Source organism: Bos mutus, chromosome X, assembly GCF_027580195.1.
Source record: "Bos mutus isolate GX-2022 chromosome X, NWIPB_WYAK_1.1, whole genome shotgun sequence".
In the NCBI taxonomy this organism is placed as follows: domain Eukaryota; kingdom Metazoa; phylum Chordata; class Mammalia; order Artiodactyla; family Bovidae; genus Bos; species Bos mutus.
In genome coordinates this window covers 114,073,701-114,095,707 of record NC_091646.1, presented here as the reverse complement: position 1 = coordinate 114,095,707, position 22,007 = coordinate 114,073,701, and the positions used below count along the sequence as shown (strand labels likewise).

At 43.2% G+C, this 22,007-nt stretch overlaps 2 protein-coding genes across 8 annotated transcripts in view; one reads left to right on the top strand and one right to left on the bottom strand.

Annotated features, from left to right (window-relative positions):
- Positions 1-3,131, top strand: part of OFD1 (OFD1 centriole and centriolar satellite protein) — a 60,445-nt gene extending 57,314 nt beyond the window's left edge. For all 3 annotated transcript variants that reach the window (XM_070365462.1, XM_070365461.1, XM_070365463.1), the window contains exons 20-23: positions 1,310-1,467; positions 1,953-2,111; positions 2,650-2,720; positions 2,993-3,131. In XM_070365462.1, the coding sequence (XP_070221563.1) occupies positions 1,310-1,467; positions 1,953-2,111; positions 2,650-2,720; positions 2,993-3,035 (431 nt within the window). In that variant the 3' untranslated portion in view covers positions 3,036-3,131. The remainder of the gene's footprint in view (positions 1-1,309; positions 1,468-1,952; positions 2,112-2,649; positions 2,721-2,992) is intronic.
- Positions 3,132-11,189: 8,058 nt separating this feature from the next.
- Positions 11,190-22,007, bottom strand: part of GPM6B (glycoprotein M6B) — a 161,414-nt gene continuing 150,596 nt past the window's right edge. For 3 of the 5 annotated variants that reach the window (XM_070365476.1, XM_005889581.3, XM_070365475.1), the window contains 5 exons: positions 20,669-20,825; positions 19,434-19,605; positions 16,754-16,827; positions 15,829-15,894; positions 11,190-13,249 (listed from right to left, as the gene is read on the bottom strand). In XM_070365476.1, coding sequence (XP_070221577.1) covers positions 13,100-13,249; positions 15,829-15,894; positions 16,754-16,827; positions 19,434-19,605; positions 20,669-20,825 — 619 coding nt within the window. In that variant the 3' untranslated portion in view covers positions 11,190-13,099. Of the gene's footprint in view, positions 14,818-15,828; positions 15,895-16,753; positions 16,828-19,433; positions 19,606-20,668; positions 20,826-22,007 lie in introns of all 5 variants that reach the window. The other 2 variants (XM_005889582.3, XM_014476328.2) reach the window with 1 other exon arrangement.

The following is a 22,007-nucleotide window of genomic DNA, read 5'->3' as shown; positions in this document are numbered from 1 at the left end:
CTGATGAACTAGAGAATTTGTCTGTTTCTCCACACTGTTGGGGGCGGGGGGTGGGGGCGGTTCAGAGATGAGGTTTTTCAGCCAGGGCTGGAGGAGAAAAGTCCACATAAGCATCAATGGGATTGGAAGATAATTCAACCACGAGGCACAGGGACTTGTGCTGTGGGCTCTCAGGAGTCAGCAAATGAAGCCTGGGCCACGCCCAGAAGGAACAGAAAGTAGACACATACCATTGTGGACAAGGCGGGCACTGGAGAGGGGGCACTGGGGACGCTAGGCCGGGGGCTCACCTGGTAGGAGGGGAGTTTCCGGGGAGAGATGGGGAGGGAGCACGCCCAGCTGGGGAGACTGTGGGAGCAAAGGCGGGGACGAGAAGAGCAGCTGGAGTCAGGTGACAGTGAATGTGCTGGGAGGGGGTTTGTGGAGGTCGGATGTGCAAGTGATGGTGATGGTGGAGGAAGTCAGTCCAATAGGAAAAGATCGCTTGTCGGGGCCTCGGCTGCCGTGGTCTGGACTCTACCGGAGCGGAGACAGCGCTCAGTGTGTCCCTCCCTTCTCCTTGGGAGGTGACTGGTGCTAAGCAAGCATACTGGCTTGAAGGCTGAGAGACTGGTATCAGGGAGTGCAGACTGTGGTGTTGGTGCTCTGGGTGAAGGGTGGTCAGGACCCTCACTGCAGTAGCAGGACGAGGAGAGGTGGGAGCCTGAAGCCCTGGAGGTTGGTGGATAGAGCACAGAGTGAGCTCGGCAAAGGAAGCCAGCGTTGTGGGATTGCCACGTGCAGATGGCAGGGAACCGCCCCGTAGAAGCATCGGTGTGAGGCCAGAAAGGGACAGGAGAAAACATGGGGGATGATGGGGACAGAGGCAACCCCAAACCCCAGGGAGGGATCTGCCTGGAGGGGATGGAGTGACGGCCAGGTGGCCTGAGCGGGGAGGGGAGGGTGGTTGGTGGTTTTGTCTTGCTCTGGGCAGGAGACTCTTGTACCCCTGTGGAAGTAGGGTGGGGGTAGTGACCAGAATGCTGTGGGAGTAAATGGGGATGAATGATCGGGTCAGAATGCTAAGGATCTGGCGGGCTCAGAACCAGATGCAGAGGCAGAAATACAGGGCTCCCTCGGCGAGGAAGGAGGGAATGGGGACACATTTGAGAGGTGGGCGGGGCACGCTGCCAGGTTTGGGGCTGAGGGCTTGGAAGCGGCTGACAATCGCACCATCTCCCTGGGGCTTGGCAAGACCCCTGCGTACCCATCCTGCGTTTGTCTGAAAAATCTGCTGCCGGAAGCTATTCGTTATTTTCTGTCCCATTAGGTGTCAACCAGAAATCGCTTGGAGAACAGAAGGAAGAAGAAAAACTCCGAGAACAGCAGGCCAGGGAACGAAGGCAGGGAGACGAGCAGAGGCAGAGCAAGTGGCAGGAAACTCTGCAGAGGGAGCGACGAGAACTCGAAAAGCTGGATCAGGAGAGGGTAGTGATGCTGGTGGGAGAGGGAGCCCCCTGGGTCTCCAAGTCCTAGGAGGAGCAGGGACGCGAACCAGCCCTGGGCGGCCTGAGGAGAGCTGTGGAGCACACAGGCCTTCTGGCTCAGGGTAGCAGGGCCAGCCCAGTCCCATGCATCCTCATCTGGGCCTCGCAACAGGCTCATGAATGAGGAGGACCTTGTTTTGCGGTTGATTTTCTCATCGTAAATGAGGTTAAAAAAAGAGCCTCTTGCTTCAGGGCTCCCCTGTCCTCTTTTCTTTGATGTGCTCCTGGCCCTTAGGCTGGTCCCAGACAGATTACTCAGGCCACTTCACTTGTGCCCCTTTGATGGTAGCAGTGACTTCAATTAAAAAACAGTTCTGTGGCATGCGGGTTGTAGGTAAAGGATCAGGATTACATTACTGTGTGTTTCTCAACCCTTATTAGTTCTAAAAGATGTATAGTTCCTATTCTGGTACCCATCTGTTTCAGAGGCTAATTGAACAATCACTGAAGTTGGAAATGGAAAAAGAATACGAATCAAGTGTTGAGGAAATGAAAGACAAATCTAAATCTGTTAGTGGTGAAAATCCTTTAGAGAAATACATGAAAATCATGCAACAGAATCCAGACGAGGACACCACGGATAAGGTGCTGATCCTGTGGACGGGCGTCTGTGGGTGGGGAGTGCTGAGGGCTTCTGTGGTGTACTCGAAAACCTCGTGGTAAAGATCTGCCATCTCTACTGGAGACAAAGGGAAAAGCATAGAAAATCTGAAGGTCACATAGAGCTCCAGCCTTCTCAATATCTGACACTCCTGACAAATCATGGGTTTTGTTTGAGTAAAAGATGGAGGAAGTTTTGATTTGTCAAAGTTTGTAAAAGTTGGGATATCTTATTATTTTCAGAACAAGAGATAAATAAAATGAAAGCTCTATGATTGAATAATGAATGAGTTAGTCCTGAGACAGTAACATTTTGTCTAAGTCTAATGTACTATGTTGAGAATACCTTCCAGGTAGCTTATTCTGATGTGCTTGCTGAATGTCATGTTTAAAAGTCACTGCTTTTATAGACTCAGTTACTTATATATTTCAAAAACAGTTCTTAGAGAAATCATAAAGTTTTAAATAAAATGAATATACATCTAATTGCAAAATTCCTCTCCCCCCCTCCTCGTTGTGTCAGAGTTCCAAAAAGGTGGTCCGAGAGAGCTCACAGTTGGACACGCTGCCGTCTAGTGACACTAAGGACAAAAGGTATGGTGTCCCCATTTATCATATTGCTGGTTCATTCTCAGCCAGGGAAGTGTTCAGATATTTGAGTCTGCCTGTAACTGAATCAGTCAAAATGACTGACTTCAAAAAAAAAAAAAATCTATTGCATTTTATTAACCTGTCAAATTACTGATAAAAATCATGAGCAAGGGCAGAAACCCCACAGGAAAGGAATGAGAACATGATAGAGATAACAGAATAAACTTGAAAAGAATATAACAGATTAAAAAAATTTTTATCTTTCCCTAATTTAGTTTTGCGGCCTTTTCTCACGAGGAACCAGATGACATTTGGTAATCATGTTGGCTGCCCAGCTTCTTACTCCAATATCATAACTAACGGCCTGTGAGTTCTCTGTAATGAGACAGACTGCTTAATAAAAATCATGTGCAATCCAGTGTGATTTTTTTTCCTAGGTTCTATTTGCTACTATAGTGTATAAATGAAAAATAATTTGGTCAAGTGACACCTCCTTAGGGTTTCTCATTCTTGGGCCTTTCATTACACTGAAATGAGCTATTTTTTTCTCCATTTTTGTCTTAGGTTATGTCTCCTTGAGAACTTATCTTATTGGTCAAGTTCTAGGCCTCCCTTTTCGAACTTTCAGTTGTGTCCCTTCCTCTTAAGTATTGGGCTCCCTCCTGTCAAATAGGAGGCCATCTTCCCTGGCATTCTCCTTATTGTTTGTCCCTGAAAATACAAACACATGTTTTTCTATTCTAGAGTTTCAGTGCTAACCAGTGGTCACCCAGAGCATAACACAGGCAGGGTCTGTCTACTCTGTCTTTCCAGTGAAACCCTAGAGGATTATTTCCCCTTTACATATTCAGATTGGACTAGTTGTCTTTGCTGGTGATGCTTGTTTGGCCATTAAGTTCCATACTAAAACGGGGAGGAGATTTGGGGGTGTTTATTATTCCTTAGGCTTCTAACGATCAAACTACTGCACAATTGCACTCATTTCACATGCTAGCAAGGTCATTCTCAAAATCCTCCAAGCTAGGCTTCAACAGTACGTGAACCAAGAACTTCCAGATGTGCAAGCTGGATTTAGAAAAGGCAGAAAAGAACCAGAGATCAAATTGCCCCAGCATCCGTTGGATCATAGAAAAAGCAAGAGAATTCCAGAAAAACATTCTGGAAAAAAAAAGCAAGAGAATTCCAGAAATACTTCTGCTTCATCTGCTTCTACTTCAGCCTTTGACTGTGTGGATCACAACAAACTGTGGAAAATTCTTAAAGAGATGGGAATACCAGAATACCTTACGTGCCTCCTGAAGACTCTGTATGCAGGTCAAGAAGCAACAGTTAGAACCAGACATGGAACAACAGACTGCTTCAGAATCAGGGAATGGAGCACGTCAAGGCTGTATATTGTCACCCAGCTTATTTAACTTATATGCAGAGTACATGATGTGAAATGCCAGGGTGGATGAATCACAAGATGGAATCAAGATTGTAAGGAGAAATACCAGTAACCTCTGATGTGCAGATGATACCACTCTTATGGCTTAGAAAGCAAAGAGGAACTAAAGAGACTCATAATGAAGGTAAAAGAGGAGAGTGAAAAGCTGGCTGAAAACTCAACATTCAGAAGACTAAGATCGTGGCATCTGGTCCCATCACTTCATGGCAAATAGATGGGGAGATAATGGAAACAGTGACAGACTTTATTTTCTTGGGCTCCATAATCACTGCAAATGGTGACTGCAGCCATGAAATTAAAAGACACTTGTTCCTTGGAAGAAAAGCTATGACACACCTAGACAGCATATTAAAAAGCAGAGATATTACTTTGCCAACAAAGGTCCGTCTAGTCCAAGCTATGGTTTTTCCAGTAGTCATGTATGGATGTGAGAGTTGGAGTTGTTGGATTGAGTTATTGGAGTTTTTTATATATTTTGAATATTATCCCCTTATTAGAAACATGGTTTGTAAATATGTCTTCCATTATATAGATTACCATTTCATTTTGTTGATGATTTTCTTTGCTGTGCAAAAGGTGTTTGATTTCTCACTTGTTTTTCTTTCTGGTGTGAAATCAGAGTCCTCATCAAAACCAGTGTTTACCCTGTATGTTTTCTTCTAGGAGTTTTACGGTTTCAGGCCTTATGTCTTCAGGTCTTGAATCCATTTGGAGTTGATTTTCGTGTGTGAGGTGAGATAGGGGTCAGGTTCCGTTCTTTTGCATATGCCTATACAGTTTTCCCAACGCCACTTATTGATGAGACTGCTCTCTCCCTCTTACATAGTCTTGGCTCCTTTGTTGGAAATCAGTTGACCATATATACATAGGTTTATTTCTGGGCTCCATATTCTGTTCTGTTGATCTATGTGTGTGTTTTTATGCCAGTACCGGACTGTTTTGATTACTGTACTTTGTAATATAGGTGCTTTTATATTGGTTGCATAAATATTTATAAATGTTACATGTGTTGCTGAACTGACCTCTATATCATTACATTATGACCTCCTTTGTGTATTGTTACAGTCTCTGGCTTAAAGTTTACTTTGTATGATAAAAGTATAGTACCTCTGCTTTCTTTTGGCTTCTGTTTGCATAGAATTTTTCCCTCTGTTTGCTTTTTAAAATTTTTTTTTCAATATTACTGTTTTTATTTGTCTCATTTATGGATGTTCTTTTATTGTGGTGGCAGCGAGGGGGGGATAAAGGGAAACTTTCTTCATGTGTGCACAAAGTGTGATACTGACGGAGGGTGATGGTGACAATTGCTCAACGTCCTTGGGCTGGCTGAGGCTGACCTACGGTGAAACTTGGAAGTGAACTCCAGCCCCCGGAATCAGCCAAGCATGGATCAGGAGGTGTGATGGGGAGGGAGGAATCTGTCCCCTACCCGGCAGTCATACGCCATCCAGGGACATTCAGAAATAATCTTGCCGGCTTCTCAGTCAGCCCCAAGTGGAGAAATGTGCACCAGGAAGATCGGGACCAGCAACAAGTATCTGCCCGGCCATCCAGATGCATCCTGCTTATGAGTTGCCAGCTGTCTTCTCCCTTCATTTTCAATCTGGTTTGTCCTTAAAGCTAAAATGAGTCTCTTGTGGGCAGCATTATTTATGGGTCTTTTTTTGTTGTTTTTTTTTAATTCGTCTGTTTTTTTTAATTGAAGTAAAGTTATTGTACAATGTTATGTTAGTTTCAAGTGTACAGAAAAGTGATTCAATTCATTCTGTTTTTCAGTCCATTTAAAGTAATTTTTGATAGGTATGTTAACTTTTGGCATTTTGTTAATTTTTTTATTTTGTATTCATTTGTTTTTTTCTTGTGTTCTTTGTGATTTGATGGTTTTCTGTTACGTTATGCGTATATTTATCTTTTGTGTATCTTCTATAGCTTTTCACTTTGCTGTTACCCTGGGGATTACATAAAACATATTTATAACAGTTTAACCTGATAACAACTTAAGTTTGAACATAGACAAAGGCTGTACATTTATAAACTACTTCTTCCCATTTTGTATTTGATGTCACAGTTTATATCTTTTTACATCATGTATCCACTGACAAATTATAGTTATTTTCAATCCTTTTGTCTTTTAATTCTTCTGCTAGAGTTTCAAGGGATTTACCTACCACCATTACAAAATTAGAGTATTTTGACTTTATATTTACCAGTGAGTTTTGTACTTTGATAGGTTTTCTGTCACTAATTAGCATCTTTTCATTTTAGCTTGAAGAACTTTTTTTTAACATTTCTTGTAAGACTGTGCTGGTGGTGATGAACTCCCTTTAGCTTTTGCTTGTTGGGAAATCTCTCTCAACTTTAGTTGTGAGGCACAGCTTAACTGGGCATAGTATCCTTGCTTGGAAGTTTTTCTCTTTGAACACTTTGAATACATCATTTCAGTATCCTCTGGCTTGCACAGTTTCTGCCCATAGTCTTCCAGGTATTCCCTTATATGTACCAACTTGTTTTTCTCTTGGTGTTTTTCAGACTCTTTCCTAGTCTGTAGCTTTTGATGATTCAAAATTAATGTATCTCGGGGACTTCTCTGGAAGTCCAGAGGTTAAGACTCCATGCTTCCACTGCAGGTTCAGTCCCTGGTCAGCCAAACAAACAAAATATTGTGTTTCAGTGTGTATCTCTCTTTGGATTCTTTTTTTTTTTTTTTTTTTTTTTGCGCTATGGACTTTGTGGATCTGAATATTTCTTTCCCCATATTAGGGAAGTTTTCAGCTATTATTTGTTTCAATAAATTTTCTGCCCCTTTCTTGTCTCCTTCATTGACCTCTATAATGTATATAGTTGGTTTACCTTATCGTGTCCTGTAAGTCCCTTAAATTATCTTAATTCTTTTTCATTTTTTTCCTATTTGCTCCTCTAACTGGATAAATTCCAGTGACTGTCTTCAAATTTGCTTACCCATTTGTTTAGTCTGCTGTTGAACCCATCTGTTGAATTTTTCAGTTATTCTTCAACTATGTGATTTGTTTGGTGCTTTTAGACATACTATTTGAAATTCTCACTTTGTTCATGCATTGTTATCCTAATCTCGGTGAGCATCTACATGACTGTTACTTTGAACTCTCAGGTGAGTCACTTATTTCCATTTCATTAAAATCTATTTCTGGAGTTTTATTCGTTTGGAATATAGTATATTTTTTTCTTCATTTTCTTTGTCTGTGTTGGTTTCCGTACATTGGATAAAACAGTCACCTCTCCCAGTCTCAACAGAGTGGTCTCTGTGGGAGATGAACTTTGTCATTCAGCCCAGCCCAAGCTTTTGGTTGCTTCTCAAACCTTCATGATAGTCCAAGCTACCTTCTTTGTTCTTGGTGCTTCTTAGTGGCTGAGGGTGTTGTCAGGACTGGTCAGTGTGGCAGTGGGGAAGATCACAGTCAGCACGTAGATGCAGGCTGATTGGGAAACTGACCTCTCAGATGGCAGCTGGGAAAGTGAGCAGTTAGGTCCGGTCCTGGGAGCTAGTGGTTTTTGCCTGCTCCCTCTGCACTTGGCCTGGGTGCATAGCTGCAGGAGTACTCGTACTCCAGTGCCTGGTAAGAACTGCTGCTACATCCTGTAGGCCTTGTGAATGCCAGTCCTGGTGGCTGTCAGAGCCGGATAGCCTTCAGATCTGTCCCCTGGGTGGCAGGTGCCGATGCTGCAACACAGATCAGTGTACCAGCTCCTCCCTGGAGACATGGGTGATTGGAGCAGGCAGAGCATGGGTGCAGTGGTTTCTTGGTCCCTGGGGAGGATGGCCGTGCCCTGTGTGCTAAATTAGAAGCCTGACTTTAGGCAGCCTTTTAATATGTGTAAATAGACCCTTTTCAGGGAAAGACTTGGGAGTTGGTGAGTCCTCTCGAGCTGGGTAAGAACTGGCTGTGACAGCCATGTGGGTTTCTTGGACACCACAAAACACCTTAAAACAAGGTGTTTGGGGCATGGTCTTTTCTGTAGGTGAGTCATAAAAAGGGGAGGTGCTAGATGTGGGGTCCGAACCCTTTGCTCTTCAAGGTGAATTGTGGAGGTGGGAGTGCCCACCAGATTGTGTGGTGGTGTGCCAGAGTTAGGGTTTCTGGTAAGTCTTATGTCTGAGCCTTTCCTGTCCATTTCAATGTGGGTGTTTTCTGCTCAATGTGTAAGAGTAGCCCAGCTAGTTTTTTCTTTTAGAACAACCTGCATGGTGTGCAGTGGCCTGTGCCATGTGTCCATGGGAGGAGGGGGAGTTCAGGAGGCTCCTATGTCATGGTCTTAGTCCTAAACCCTCAAATAACTTTTAACACTTCCTAGTATTACTTCGCGCCCCCCCCCCCCCGCCCCCATCTTCAAAGCCCTTGTCTAAATCATTTATTGTGTTTCAGTTTTCTAGCTTGGGGTTTGTTCGCTTCATTTTTTTTTTTTTTCCTCTGTCAGTCAACTAATTCTAAACAGTATTCTTATTACTCCAGATGAGGTTAGGGTCTGTTTCAAGAGCAATAAGTCTTCTCTTTATGCAGCACAGCAGGTGGTCACATCATCCCCCATGCGAGTGAATACAGCCTGCCAAATGTGACACGCTCCCCTGCAGGCTGCCTACTCCTGCCTCCCCAAGACCCCCCAAATGGAGTCTGTTCAAATCCTCCCCAGGTGGGTAAGTATATAGACAGCAAACAGGAAGATGGAGGGGCGGTTGAGAAAAAGTGTTTTTTTTTTACCAAACCCGACTGACCTCTCTTTGTATTTTTTTCCTCAAAACTTTCTGTTGTTTTACTCATCCTAACACTCACTTTGAAAAGGTTAGCTTAAGTAAAATCTGTAATTTTTCACACACTGCCAAGAACAAAGTAACCCTGCACTGGCTAGCAGCAGGTGTCACCATTTAGGACAAGACGGTACTCACAAAGTGCATTGCCGCCTCTAGATCTTGAAATGGGCAGACCTCCTTCTACTGTGCTTTGCTTTATTGCATGTCACAGATACTAAGATTTTTATAATTTAAAGGTCTGTGGCAACCCGAACAAATCTGTTGGTGCTGTTTTTCCAACAGCATTTGCCCATTTTGTGTCTGTGTCACATTTTGGTAATTCTAACAGTATTTAAAAGACGCTTACTCCTTGGAAGGAAAGTTATGACCAACCTAGATAGCATATTCAAAAGCAGAGACATTACTTTGCCAACAAAAGTCTGTCTAGTCAAGGCTATGGTTTTTCCTGTGGTCATGTATGGATGTGAGAGTTGGACTGTGAAGAAAGCTGAGCGCCGAAGAATTGATGCTTTTGAACTGTGGTGTTGGAGAAGACTCTTGAGAGTCCCTTGGACTGCAAGGAGATCCAACCAGTGCATTCTGAAGGAGATCAGCCCTGGGATTTCTTTGGAAGGAATGATGCTGAAGCTGAAACTCCAGTACTTTGGCCACCTCATGAGAAGAGTTGACTAATTGGAAAAGACCCTGATGCTGGGAGGAATTGGGGGCAAGAGGAGAAGGGGACGACAGAGGATGAGATGGCTGGATGGCATCACCGACTCGATGGAGGCGAGTCTGAGTGAACTCTGGGAGATGCTGATGGACAGGGAGGCCTGGCGTGCTGCGATTCATGGGTTCGCAAAGAGACACGACTGAGTGACTGAATGGAACTGAACTGTACAGTATTTCAAACCATCTGCTAGCAGAAAGTTGACAGCTCACTGAAAGCTCAGATGATGGATAGTGTTTTCTGCAGTGAAGTATCCTTTAATTAAGGTATATATGTTGTTTATTTTTTAAGATATAATGTTATTGCATGTGTTAATAGACTGTGGTGTAGAACACCTGTATGCACTGGGAAGTCCAAAAATTCATGTTACTCTTTATTGTACCATTTGCTGCATCACAGTGGTATGGAACCAAACCTGCAGTGTCTGAGGTTTGCCTGGATTAGGAACTGTTAGAAAGCCCTAAAAGGATTGTTTCAATGTAGAGTATTTTGCTTGTTGGTTATTAAATGAGTAGGTGAGTCCCGTATAATTTTGACTTGATTTTCATTCCTTAGAAATTAATTTTCACAATGTGTAACTAGAAAAAGGGAAAACTCTTACTTTTAAACCTCTAGAGGTTCCTACATTTTGTGGCAGGATTTCTGTCAGTATTTTAGATAGTACCTGTGATCTGATTAACTTAAGAAATAACTGCACACAACACTCCATAAACAGAACGTGTTAAGCTGTGTGACCAACAGCATAATAATTGGACTGCTGATGTTCTCCTGCTGTGCGTGAGGGAAGGGTGATAATCCAGAGGCAGTGCCTTTTTTAGAAACGTCAATAGTGCCAAAAGCCAGTCCTTACTCAGAAAGGTCAGATATAGACAGTCCACATGTATAGTCATGTCAACAGGTAAGTAGTTGAAAGAGATTATAAAATGAAGTCCTAAGTAAGAAATCTAGCTCTGCGGCTTAGTTTTTTAAATTGAAATATAGTTGATTTACAATGCTGTGTTAGTGATGTATACAAAAGTGATTCAGTTATGCATGTGTGTGTGTGTATATATAAACACATATATGTGTTTTTTATATACACTTTTTCAGACTCTTCTTTCCCTTTATAGTTTATTACAAAATAGTGATTATAGTTTCCTGTGCTCTATACAATGGGACCCTGTTGTTGAATAGACTGTGGTATCTTCGGTTGGTAAAACAGCCAGTGTTACTTGGACTTTTATGAAGGTTCCTCACTGTTCCCACTGTCTCCAAACAGAAAGCTTTGTATTAATCCCATAAATTAGTATATCATTTTTCTGACTAGCTTCATACCTAAGTGTTAGTGGCAATTGATGTAACACACCGCCCAGTGGGTTACAGTGTTTTCTCAAATTGCTCTTGCTTTGAGAGAGGCGTCTGTCAGAAATGAAACACATAGCACTTGGAAACTTGATTCCCATACAAATGTAGAATCTTGATTATGCGTACTGTTTAAAAATGACACCATACCGAGGACAGAGAGAGAGTATATATGTATGGTAAAAAGGCAAGTGAATGAAGCTATAATTTTTATTTCATTTCTCTTAATACAGCCACAGCTATTTCCACCTAAATAGATCTTTAAAATAAGCATACACAGGTATTGACTATTATCTACAAATATTTATTGTAACACTTGAATAGAACTACAGGAAGCCCTTGGCACTGATAGAAAATATTGATTCACTGTTAGGTTACAAAAATTTATACATAGCAAAATTTAATGCTCTTTACATAAAAAATATTAGACTACTTAAACAAAACTTTCAAAAATTCCTGGTAAGAGCTACCAGAATTAGAAAAGTAAAATTAGGCTTTAGACACTGCCTCTTCTAGAACACTGGACTCAAACAGCACCTCCACTGCTGGAAAAAATATTTAGGTCTGTCATGCAACAGGAAAACAAAACACCAAGCTATTCTGGAACAACTGTTCTACACAGAAGAGATCGTCTCCCGATTTAGAAAAAGAAAAAATAGTCAAGATCCAAATAGGCATTTTTAGGCATTAACAACAACACCAACAAAGAGAATCCAAATGAAATATTATACTTGCTGTTCAATTTTAATAGCATCTGATAAAGGTATGCTTCCTTTCATTTTAACACATTTCTGCACGTGGATATGTTTAAAATCCAGGAAACAGCCAAACCACAAGTTAATTCTTAACATGAATATACATAGTTAACCCTATTATATTATGCAGCCCCCTTTAAAAGCACTGATGCACCCAACAGTTATATGTATCATTTCATAAAGAACAACACAAAGTTTACCATCACTAATACCCAATACCTATAGTCACTTAATGTTCTGAAACACAATGATTTAGAAGGCAAGTTTCTTTTGAAGATGGCTTAAACTCAAGCATTTGGGTTTTTTTTTTTTTTTTCTTTTCTGAATATTGAACTTTATTCCAGGAAACTTTAGATAAGAAAACATGAAATAAATATCAAACCTAATTGAAATTAATTCAATATTCAAGTCTATAAAAGTAGGAGGTCTGTGGTCTGTTGGTAATTAGGTTTTGGGTAATTGGTATGAAACTGTAAACTTGCTATTTAGACCACATAAAAATGGTTTTGAGTGGTGGTCATTTTAATAAGGTAACACTTCTTCATTAAGAAAAACATTTGTGGAACAAAATTCTTTGAAGGATTTGGGGTTACCTATTGTAAGTTCTTAGAAATTGAAAACATACTCATTAAGGCAAAGCTGACATTTATTTAAAAGAAATCTATTACAAAATTGATTTTGGATAGCTTGTCAGTCTGAATCTAGCTTCATCCATGGTAGGTAATACAGAATTATTATAGTGGGCTCATTTTAGCATTCTTGAGGGAAAGAAAAACAATTTCTGATTGGACCAGGAAATTAGTATGTCCTGGACTTAAGAGGGGTGGGGAGACCAGCTAATATTTTTCTTACAAGGGTCAACTCTAAGAATCACTTTATCTTTGAGCCACAATTTCATACATGTCAGCTGTCAGAAATGGAATGTCACATCAATTCCATTTTAGCTCCTATTTAGATGTGTTTGAGGACAGATGGCAGAAGTGAATGTGTGGTCATACCGCCTGATGCTGTTATGGCATGGTCCTTATCAAGGGGTGTCGTGTTCTCACAGCCTGTCTTGGTAGGATTGTGAACATGCCACAAATTTCAAAAGGATAAATATTCATTTTGTTGAAGTGTTGCCTTTTAAAATGGCTCCCATGAAACCTCCAATATCTGTTGTAAAGAAAAAGAGTTACCTACTGGAAGGTTTTCCTAGAAATACATCCCAGCAGCTTGAGACAGACAGTGAAGTGTTTGGACTTCTACATGAGTTTGTTTGGTGGGGTACACATCTGTACTGCAGAGCAGCTGTCTGATGATTTGTCAGAGCTGTAAATTCGTTGGCTGAGACCCTCTGGCAAACATTTATGTGTAAGAATTTAGTTGTTCTTTTGACCGAGACTGGATATCTTGCAGTTCCTGTTCTTCCTTTGCTTTGATATCCTGGTAAGCCTGCATTTTGCTTGCATCCTTTAAGTAAGCCCAGTTAGAAGACAGTATCATGAGGAAGTGGATCTGGAAAAGAAGGGTGAGCATGATGGCTAGTGAGCATGTGAGAAGGCAAAGCGAGCTGTGAAGGCAGATTAGACGCTCTGTGCTGTAAAAATGGAGAGGGTTATTCCGGATTAATACTCATTCTGCTATCAGAGGCATCGGAGACTGAGTGCAAGCTCTGCTAGGACGCTTCATATTAAAAGGGTGAAAAAAGTTAGTAAACAAACATAATGAATCAAGAGAAAATGGCCCAAGTTACTGTTAAGAAAAGGCAAAAATGAAATACGACAGGGTGCTTTTTACCATTTTAAGAGTCACTTTAAAAACGAAGGCAAAAGTTCAGAAACACGCTGTGTGGTTATTTTAGAATGAGTGTTGTGCAAAGATCTTTCCTATCTGTGGACAAAAATCAATTTCCCCAAAGGCCTGAAAGTGTGAATGGTGTTTATTTTGAGTAAATATAAAACTACATATTTAACATGGAAAAATTAAGTCAATGTCAAAACCAAAATTAAGAACTATCAGCAAAGCATGCAGTCTCTGTGTTAACACACTTTTAGTAGTGAAACTAGTTTTCATGTATAACTGCCGTGATTTCATTTCACAAAACATCAAAATCGTTATGATCATTCTTTACAGTTTGATGTGGCAAATGCTTCTTTTCCACTTCTTTTCCTCATCTTTCCTGCAATATCTATATATCAAGTTCCTTATATTTCCTTCTCAACATATTGGAGACTTTCAGATCCAAGCACAATTACTTTCCCCATTAGAATCTTACGTGCAGTTTGAGAAGTGGCTATGAGGAATCAGTTACTACTCACCCCAATCCAACACTGTGAAGTTATCCATTCTGTGGGCTCTGAAAGGACTGATAGTGTTGTGTAAAAATAAAACTACATATAAACATTTCTTGAGAGATAACAAGTGAGCTCTTTTTCTTCAAATTTTCATCAGCTTATTTGAGGGGCATTTATTTGGTAATGAGACCTATAATCGTTAAAAATACTGTAATCAGATTTTAAATATACTTATAAAATATTTTCCAGACAGAGTCTGAGAAGACCAAATCCAGATGAAAACGGTTCTCTTCCAGTTCATCTTCAGTGCTTGTGTTCATGACTGAAATGGGTTATCAAGCAAGCAAAAATAATGGAAAACACAGGTATTCCAGTTTTAATACTTCACTTAGAGATACTGCTCAGAGTTTAAGTTCAAAGAACTTTGTTAAAAAACAAAGACATTGTTTTTCAGTGGCTGCTCACCAATGTCAGTAAATAACTGAATCCTTTCCACAATGTGGAAATAGCCAGATCTCATCATCATTTTGGAGTTCATGTACGGTAAGTCATTTGAGTAATCTACCATGCAAAATGAGTTGACTAAAGCGATTTACAAATTACTGTAACAAAACTGCAGAAGCCTAGGCTCTGCTTTAGTCTGGGGGTCAGTGATACTTCACGCTACGGAATATAGCTCTCTAAAGCTCCTTATTGGCCTTATGCAACTTAGAATTTAGTGCAGCAATCTTCCCGACTCTTAAACTTCAAAACCGCATAGTTATATGTGGTAGCCATCATGTAGATCAGCTGGTGGAAGAGAACAGAACAGGACAGTAAGATACAGGCAGTGTGGGCTGCTGCCCTGATACTTCTAAACTCGGCCGGGGATGGGAGCCAGCTCAGAGCCTAGGGTGTTTCTTTTTTGCCATTTGTAAGCCCATTATATCTCGCACACTCAAGTTTCTGGAGTCTCACGTATACAATATAAGTCATCAGCCCAGAGAACAGGTCCCCACCCTGAGGGAACAGAGGGTTGCCTCCAGGTGGGGAGGGATGACATCAAAGATAGGACAAACTCTGAAGTACTCACTTCCTCATTTCTCAGCACTTGAGGTTCCCCCTCACTCTACCCACCTTAGAACTCTGGACACCACAAGCCAAGCCCTCCCAAGTTTTCGGTCCATGTGGATACACACAGATGCACACCTGTGTGGTGGTATCTTCCGTATTTGTGAATATGTCCTTGTGCTAAAATTTCCCTAACTCTCAGGTCAGCACTGACGGCCACGCAGATGCACAGAATGCAGAAAAGCTGACATGCCCAAGGCAACTGTGGCAGCCTTGGCAGCTATGGCAAGCTGTAAACAAGCGTCTTTTTCATCATGTGCCCTGGTTTTTGCATTTTTGTGACCTCACTCTTTCTGTGGTCCCTCATGAGAGTGCTAAAGGGCCGTCTAGTGTTCCTAAGCGCAGGGAAACTGCAGGGGGCCTGACAGAGAAAATACATGTGTTCAGCAAGCTCCGGTCAGGACGGGGCACACTGCTGCCGGCCTTGGGTACACTGTTCATAAATTAGCACTATATCCCACAAGTTATACCCCACAAGATGCCTTTAAACGGAGGCAAAAGGATTCTTCCCACCGAATCTGAATCTCATCACCTACCATGAATGCCAAGACCAGCACCTCGTCCTTCCTGCAAGCTAGACACGGGGTACGTTTACATAGGGGCACCTGAACCGAGGCAGAGTCCCAGGTGTGTTGGCTGGAAGGGAAATCTGTTAGGATGGTGCCTGCAGGGAAGGGGGCCAGCACTCACCAGGGCAATGACGGTGGCGCCAGCTCCAGCACAGGCCACGATGAACAGGTGATAGGACATGTAGAACTAGGAGAGAACCGGGCACCGAGGTGAGCATTCTGTGGGGGAATGATGGCCCCCTCTATTCTGGGCACGCTCCCTTTTCCTCTGTAGGGCTGATTTCTGAAGGCCGGGCACATGCTGGGCTTACCTGGGGAGCTTTCAGAACTTGGCAAGAGGCTGCACCTCAGGCCAATTACATGGGAGCAGCTGGGGCTGCTCCCCACGAACAGGGTATTATCCTGCTCCTGCATGCCTGCCACCTGCGGCCCAGATCGTGGATGTACACACCCAGCAGCCAGGTAGCGGGCCCTGATTATTGCGGTTGTTCCTTCCTAAACCATGTCAGGATCGTCTTAAATGCAAGCTCCCACCAGTGCATTTGAGAATCTGCTTTTATATACAGTTATAAGCCAATGCCTGAAGACTGTTCTAGGGCAGAGAGATTTTTCAACCATAGTGTGTCAGGATTTACTGCCAAGTAAGGATGAACAAGCAATAGCAGCAACTCAGTCTTTAAACAAAAGACTAAGTTGCCAATGTATAAAAATTCAGTTGTATACAAATTAAGGGCAATCCTCTATGGGAAAATTTACATTGGTCCGGTGACAAATGTTCTACTTTGAAAAACAATCTGAAGATGAAAGAGAAGAATCGAGATATATTCAGACTGGGCAGGATTGGGATCACTCTCCAAATATCCCTAAAAGAGAAAGCTGTCTGGTGGCGCAGGACCGTCACTCTGGATTCAGCCATGGACAGGGCCATTGTCTAGGTGGAAAATGGTGGTTCAGAGCCCTCGTGGACTTTCTCCCTAGGAGCACCCTCTGCCTCAGCCTGAAGTGCCCAGTGGTCATCTAGGACCAGCTGAGGGGCCGGGGCCTACCTCGTTGGTGTTGCAGATGTTTTCCAGGGCCGAGCCACATATTCTTCCTGGGAAAGCATTCCAAGGGATGATTCCTAGAAGTGAATCCCAGCAGAAGGTTAGTGATTAGCACAAATGCCAGCACCCCTGCTTGTACTGGGCCCCTCCACTTTCAGAGGCAATTACAACACAATCACGTGCTGTGCTCTTCATCAACAATTGATGTATCTGCCCTCTGCAGAAGAAACTTTCTGGAATAATAAAAAGTCCTATTTGGACAACAGGGCAAGAACAAAGGCAACTAGTCCATGAGATAATTGGACAAATTATGCTTTGGTTAGCTGAGCTGATATTCATGAACTCGAGTTCAACAGCTGCAGGACAACCCCCACCCCCGCCCTTATAAGGCATTTCCTCCTCCTCAAGCCAAACACATCTCGCCCTGAACGTCATGGTCTGCGGCCTTGCTCCTCAAGCTCTTTCACCATGGTTGGCCCTGACTCCGTTCTGAAAGGGAGAGGCTATGCTCAGAAAGGTTCATGGCAATTTGACAGAGGAATTTGTTTATATTCTGTAATCTGCACTTCCATTTTGTATGTCTTTGCTTTTCTGTTCCTTTTTGTTGTGTTTTACAAGTATCTCAGAACTACTTTGGATTGAAAGTCCAATTGGAAGCTTGGAAAATCACTGTACTTCCCCACAGAGTGAGGCCAGCTCAGCCTGTGGTGTCCTTGCTGTATCCAACTCCCCTCTGTGGTCACCTCGTCCACATGGCGGCTGCTGCTTTTTCTGCCATTAATGCCTCTGTGCCCTTAAATATGAAACACACCTCAAGTTCTCTTGTCTCCCAGGAGGTCAGAAAGGAAAATACTTAAAAACTATTCCTTCTACCTTTGTTATGGACCAGTAGTCTTTGTTTCAGGAGAATGGGAAATGATGAAACCACTGATTTCAAGGACAGAAGATTTTTAAAAATGATTACTGATGACCAGACATTTGTAGTGAATGCTGAAGAGTAGGGAAATGATACATGCACCTAGATATTCATTTACAAATATTTAAAAAATCAACTTGAGTCTCTGTTTTCCATCTATTCTAAAGAACAGTGTAGTTGAACCTTTGGCTCTATGAGAAGAGCTCAGTGCAAGGGGCATTTTAGGTTAAGTTTTGTATTATGGTTCAAGGTAAGATGCTGAGGATAAGCCAGACAGGAAGAAAGCTCTTCTAGAAAAGCTCTGAAAGAACAATTATTTCCTCTTCAATTCTAATGGAAAACTTTTTCCCCCTAGTTGATCCTGCCAAGAACAGGATTTCCACCATTCTGGGCAGAAGTACTACTGAAACTGCCTTTTCTCATTCAGGAGGGATGTCTGGTTTGCAGTGATGGACAGGAGGTGCCATGGCCCTTTCTGTGGCCTCTCAACATGAACTGAACTTAGGTAAAGTGCCCGCTCAGAAAAATATGTTTGAATAGGTATCCAGCGCTCAGCTTTGTTAGAGTCCCTTTGGATGACTTTAAAATATGCCTGGATTTTATGTTGTCATTGAGTCTCTAGAGCCGCATGTCCTCTCCTGAATCTTCAAAGTCTCCACTCATATCCTGAGTCTCCAGAATCTCATCTCCTGAGTGTCCAGAGTCTTGTTTACAGTCTCCTCTCAAGACTAGCCTAGGTCTTATCTCCTGTCCTAAGTCTTATCTCCGGAGTCTCCTGAGTCTTCAGGGTCTAACCTCCAGAGTCTCATCTCCTAAGTCTCCTCTCCCAAGTCTCCTTTCTTGATCTCCTGAGACACCAGGGTCTCATCTCCTGAGTCTTGTCTGCTAAGCCTAAGGCTCGTCTGCTCTGCCAAGTATCCTAGGTGTCCTTTCCTGAGGGTGCTATCCCGAGTCGATAGTGTATCCTGTCCAGGGTCTTCTCTCCTGAGTCTCAATCGCTGAGTCTCCAGAGTCTCATCTCCTGAGTCTCCAGGGTCTTTCTCCTGACTCTCCTGTCCAGGGTCTCATCTCCTGTGGCTATAGATCTCCTCTCCTGAGTCTCCTGTCTCTCTGCTCATGAGTAGCCTAAATCTCCTCTCATGAGTCTCCTCTTCACAGTCTCCTGTCCTGAGACCCTGGGCTCTCATGTCCTGAACCACTCGGGTCTCATCTCCTGAGTCTCCTAACTCTCATCTCCTCTCAGTCTCCTCTCCTGAGTCTGCTCTCCAGGATCTCATCTCCTGAGTCTCTAGTGTCTCTTCTCCTAAGACTCCGAGGTCTTGTCTCCTGAGTCTCCTGACTCTGCTCCTGAGTCTGCTATCCAGGGTCTCGTCTCCAGAGTCTCATCTCCTGAGTCTCCACTGTGTTGTCTCCCGAGTCTCCTAACTGTCCTGTCCTGAGTAGCCTAAGTCTCATCTTATCTCCTTAGTCTCCTAAGTCTCCTCTCCTGAGTCTACTGTCCAGTGTCTCCTCTCCTGAGTCTCCTATCCAGATCTCCAAAGTCTCCAGTCTTGGGTCTCGTCTCCCAAGTCTCCTGAGTTCCTCTCCTGAGTCTCTAGGGTCTCATCCCCTGATGTCCAGAGTCTCGTTTCTTCAGTCTTCTCTGCTTTCTTCTGCTCTTCTCCATCCTAATGATTATTAGAATTATTATTATTATGACCCTATAATAATTTAGACCTGCATATGCACACAGAACACAAACAGACTATGGGACTGCGCAGGAAGTACCATATTGCCGGATGTCCACACAGATCTGCTCCACTCCCGCTGTCCCGTTGGTTTGGGGGGACTTGATGACTTCACAGGTGGACCATATGTTGTAGAACATAAACACTGGCACTGCCGAGAAACCAAACACACCCAGCCAGGCCACTCCCAACACATAGGTGAGGAAGACGAACTAGGACAAGAAGGAGAAAGAATCTTCACCAACCAGTGCAATCCCTGGGAGGAAGAATAATATATTTCTCCTAATACTGAACTTGCTGGATGCAGTCACTGGACCATAGCAGATACAAGGGAAGTTTTGGAACTTTGCAGTTCCCTATTTAGTAAGGACGTGAGTGGCCAAGGCAGGCTGTCCCTTGTCCAAGGTCACTGAGCTAGCTGGGGCAGGGCCTCCTTCAGCCGTGCCTTGTAAATATCAGTTCCACACTTACCAAGGTGTGTGGATGCTCTCACAGGCCACTGCGTCAGAACTCTGTTCCAAATTGCCTTTATTCTACATAATAGATGGGCTGTAGAACAGCCACCACTACAGGAAGCTCTTTGTGGAAAAGAACCTGGGTAGTTTCATGATCCTGTGAAATTACTAAAAAGCATTAGATGCGCCTTTACTACATTTACAATAGCCATGAACACAAGCTTAGTGCACAGTAAACCTGCTCAAATGCTCATTTCCCTCTAGTCTTGCTTGGTTTTATACCTTTAAGAGTCCTCACCTCAGGACAGCAGAGAGCTCATTTGGTGTCCTCAGCCCTGCAGCCTGTGTGTTTATCTTCCTCCTTCCATGACTTTCTGCCTCCATGTGAGTGCATCTCTCTCAACTCCCCAGCTGTTTTCTTCACATCCGACAAGTTTTCAAATGCCAGACCCACACATCCAGCTGCTTGGCATAGGCCATTATAAACCCCACTTCAACAACCCCCCCAACTCCAACTCCAAAAATGCCTCCTTCCCACCTCTCCCTCCACCCCTGAATCTCCTTTTGTGATAGAGCACTCTCTGTCCCTTTCTCTTACCGAGCCCCTTTTAAGCTCTGTCCTCTGCTAGGCCAGAGGTCAGCAAACACTGTCCGTGAAAGGCCAGAGAAGGAACTGGTCAGGTTCCACTGGGTCACAGACACGCCTCAGCTTTGCTGAGTGAATGCAGTCACAGACCACATGTCAGCAAAGGGGAGCGGGTGCCAAAAACCATACCAGACAGAAAAAACTTGAATTTCGTATCAGTTCATGCATACTCACCATCCCACTGATGCACCGGCCACAGGCGGTTGTTTTAAACTCCCCGTGCAGTTCTTTCACTGCACTCGTGGTGTAGAAGCCTTCTGCCAGCAGAATGATCCCATACAAGAAGAAAAAGGATGCAATTCCGTAGATGACATACTGCATCAGCTGAATTCTGTGAAAAGAAGATCCCAAGTGGTTACATTTGCGGCCTGATTTTGGCCTCTGGAGGGAGGCTGTGAGGGTAGGTGACACCCTGTGACAGCCGACCCACTGATGGCTTCGGTGGGGGTGCTGCAGACAGGCACCCCTGCCCAGACCACAGCAACCTGGACCCTTCTTCCAAGGGGTGGGCAACTTCCCAGATGAGGGAGATGTTTCCTTTGGGCGGGGCCCCAATGGACTTACTAGATGCTACTCCTTTGCATGTAAGTAAATGCAGAGATTGATGAGTTACAGCCACTCATCCAGGACACACATACAGCCAGCATTTCAACTTGGGTCCAGTGGATGGTCTGTTCCTTCCACCACATCAGAATGTCTCCCAACCAGGCTTTGTGATTAATGGTTTTCTGCTAAAACCCCTAAGTAAGCATTCATGGCCTCTCTATGGAGTAACTCGGGCAAACACTTTCTGCGCAAGACACTGTCATAACACAAGTGATAATGTATCAAGCAGGTTTAAGATACAAAAAGTTAATTCACATCTAATTTTGTCCTATGAAACCCCACAGAAATGCAGATGACAACCTTTGGCTGCCCAGTGGAACCAGCTGGTAAGAGACTACAGGTACCTGGGTCCTATCCCCAGAGATTATGACTCAGCCTGAGGTGAAACACAGACCTTTGGATTTTTTAAAAAAACATTCTTCCAACTTTGAGAGCCATTTACCAACATTAATAATTAAACTACCATGCTTTCCTGAGGCTCAGTCATGGTAAATATTTCTTGGTCTTTTTTTGTACCCAGTTTGCACTCATTGAATCCCTTGTCCTGCTTGATCCTCCTCATGGCCTCCCCCACTGCTGATTTCTTTGAATCATTTCACAGATAAAAAAATTTCCAAGGACTCTTCCAACATGCTTCCCTTATTATTTCATAAAAATTCATTCCTGCCTTTTTCAAAGGGCTGGTAGAAAAGTATCTCCCAATCACAAGGCACCTAAAGACTGTCAAACTTTGGGAGTAAGGAAGGAAAAAGCAAACAGTGAGGGGCAGGGGAAGACACGCGAAGATAATCATCAATACACTGCTGCCAGGCAGGCACGCTTATGAGAATCCATGCATGGGAGTTGGACACTCAAGAGGATTCTAGGACAGCAGGGCTGAGGCCATACCCCTAAAACTTCCCCTTTT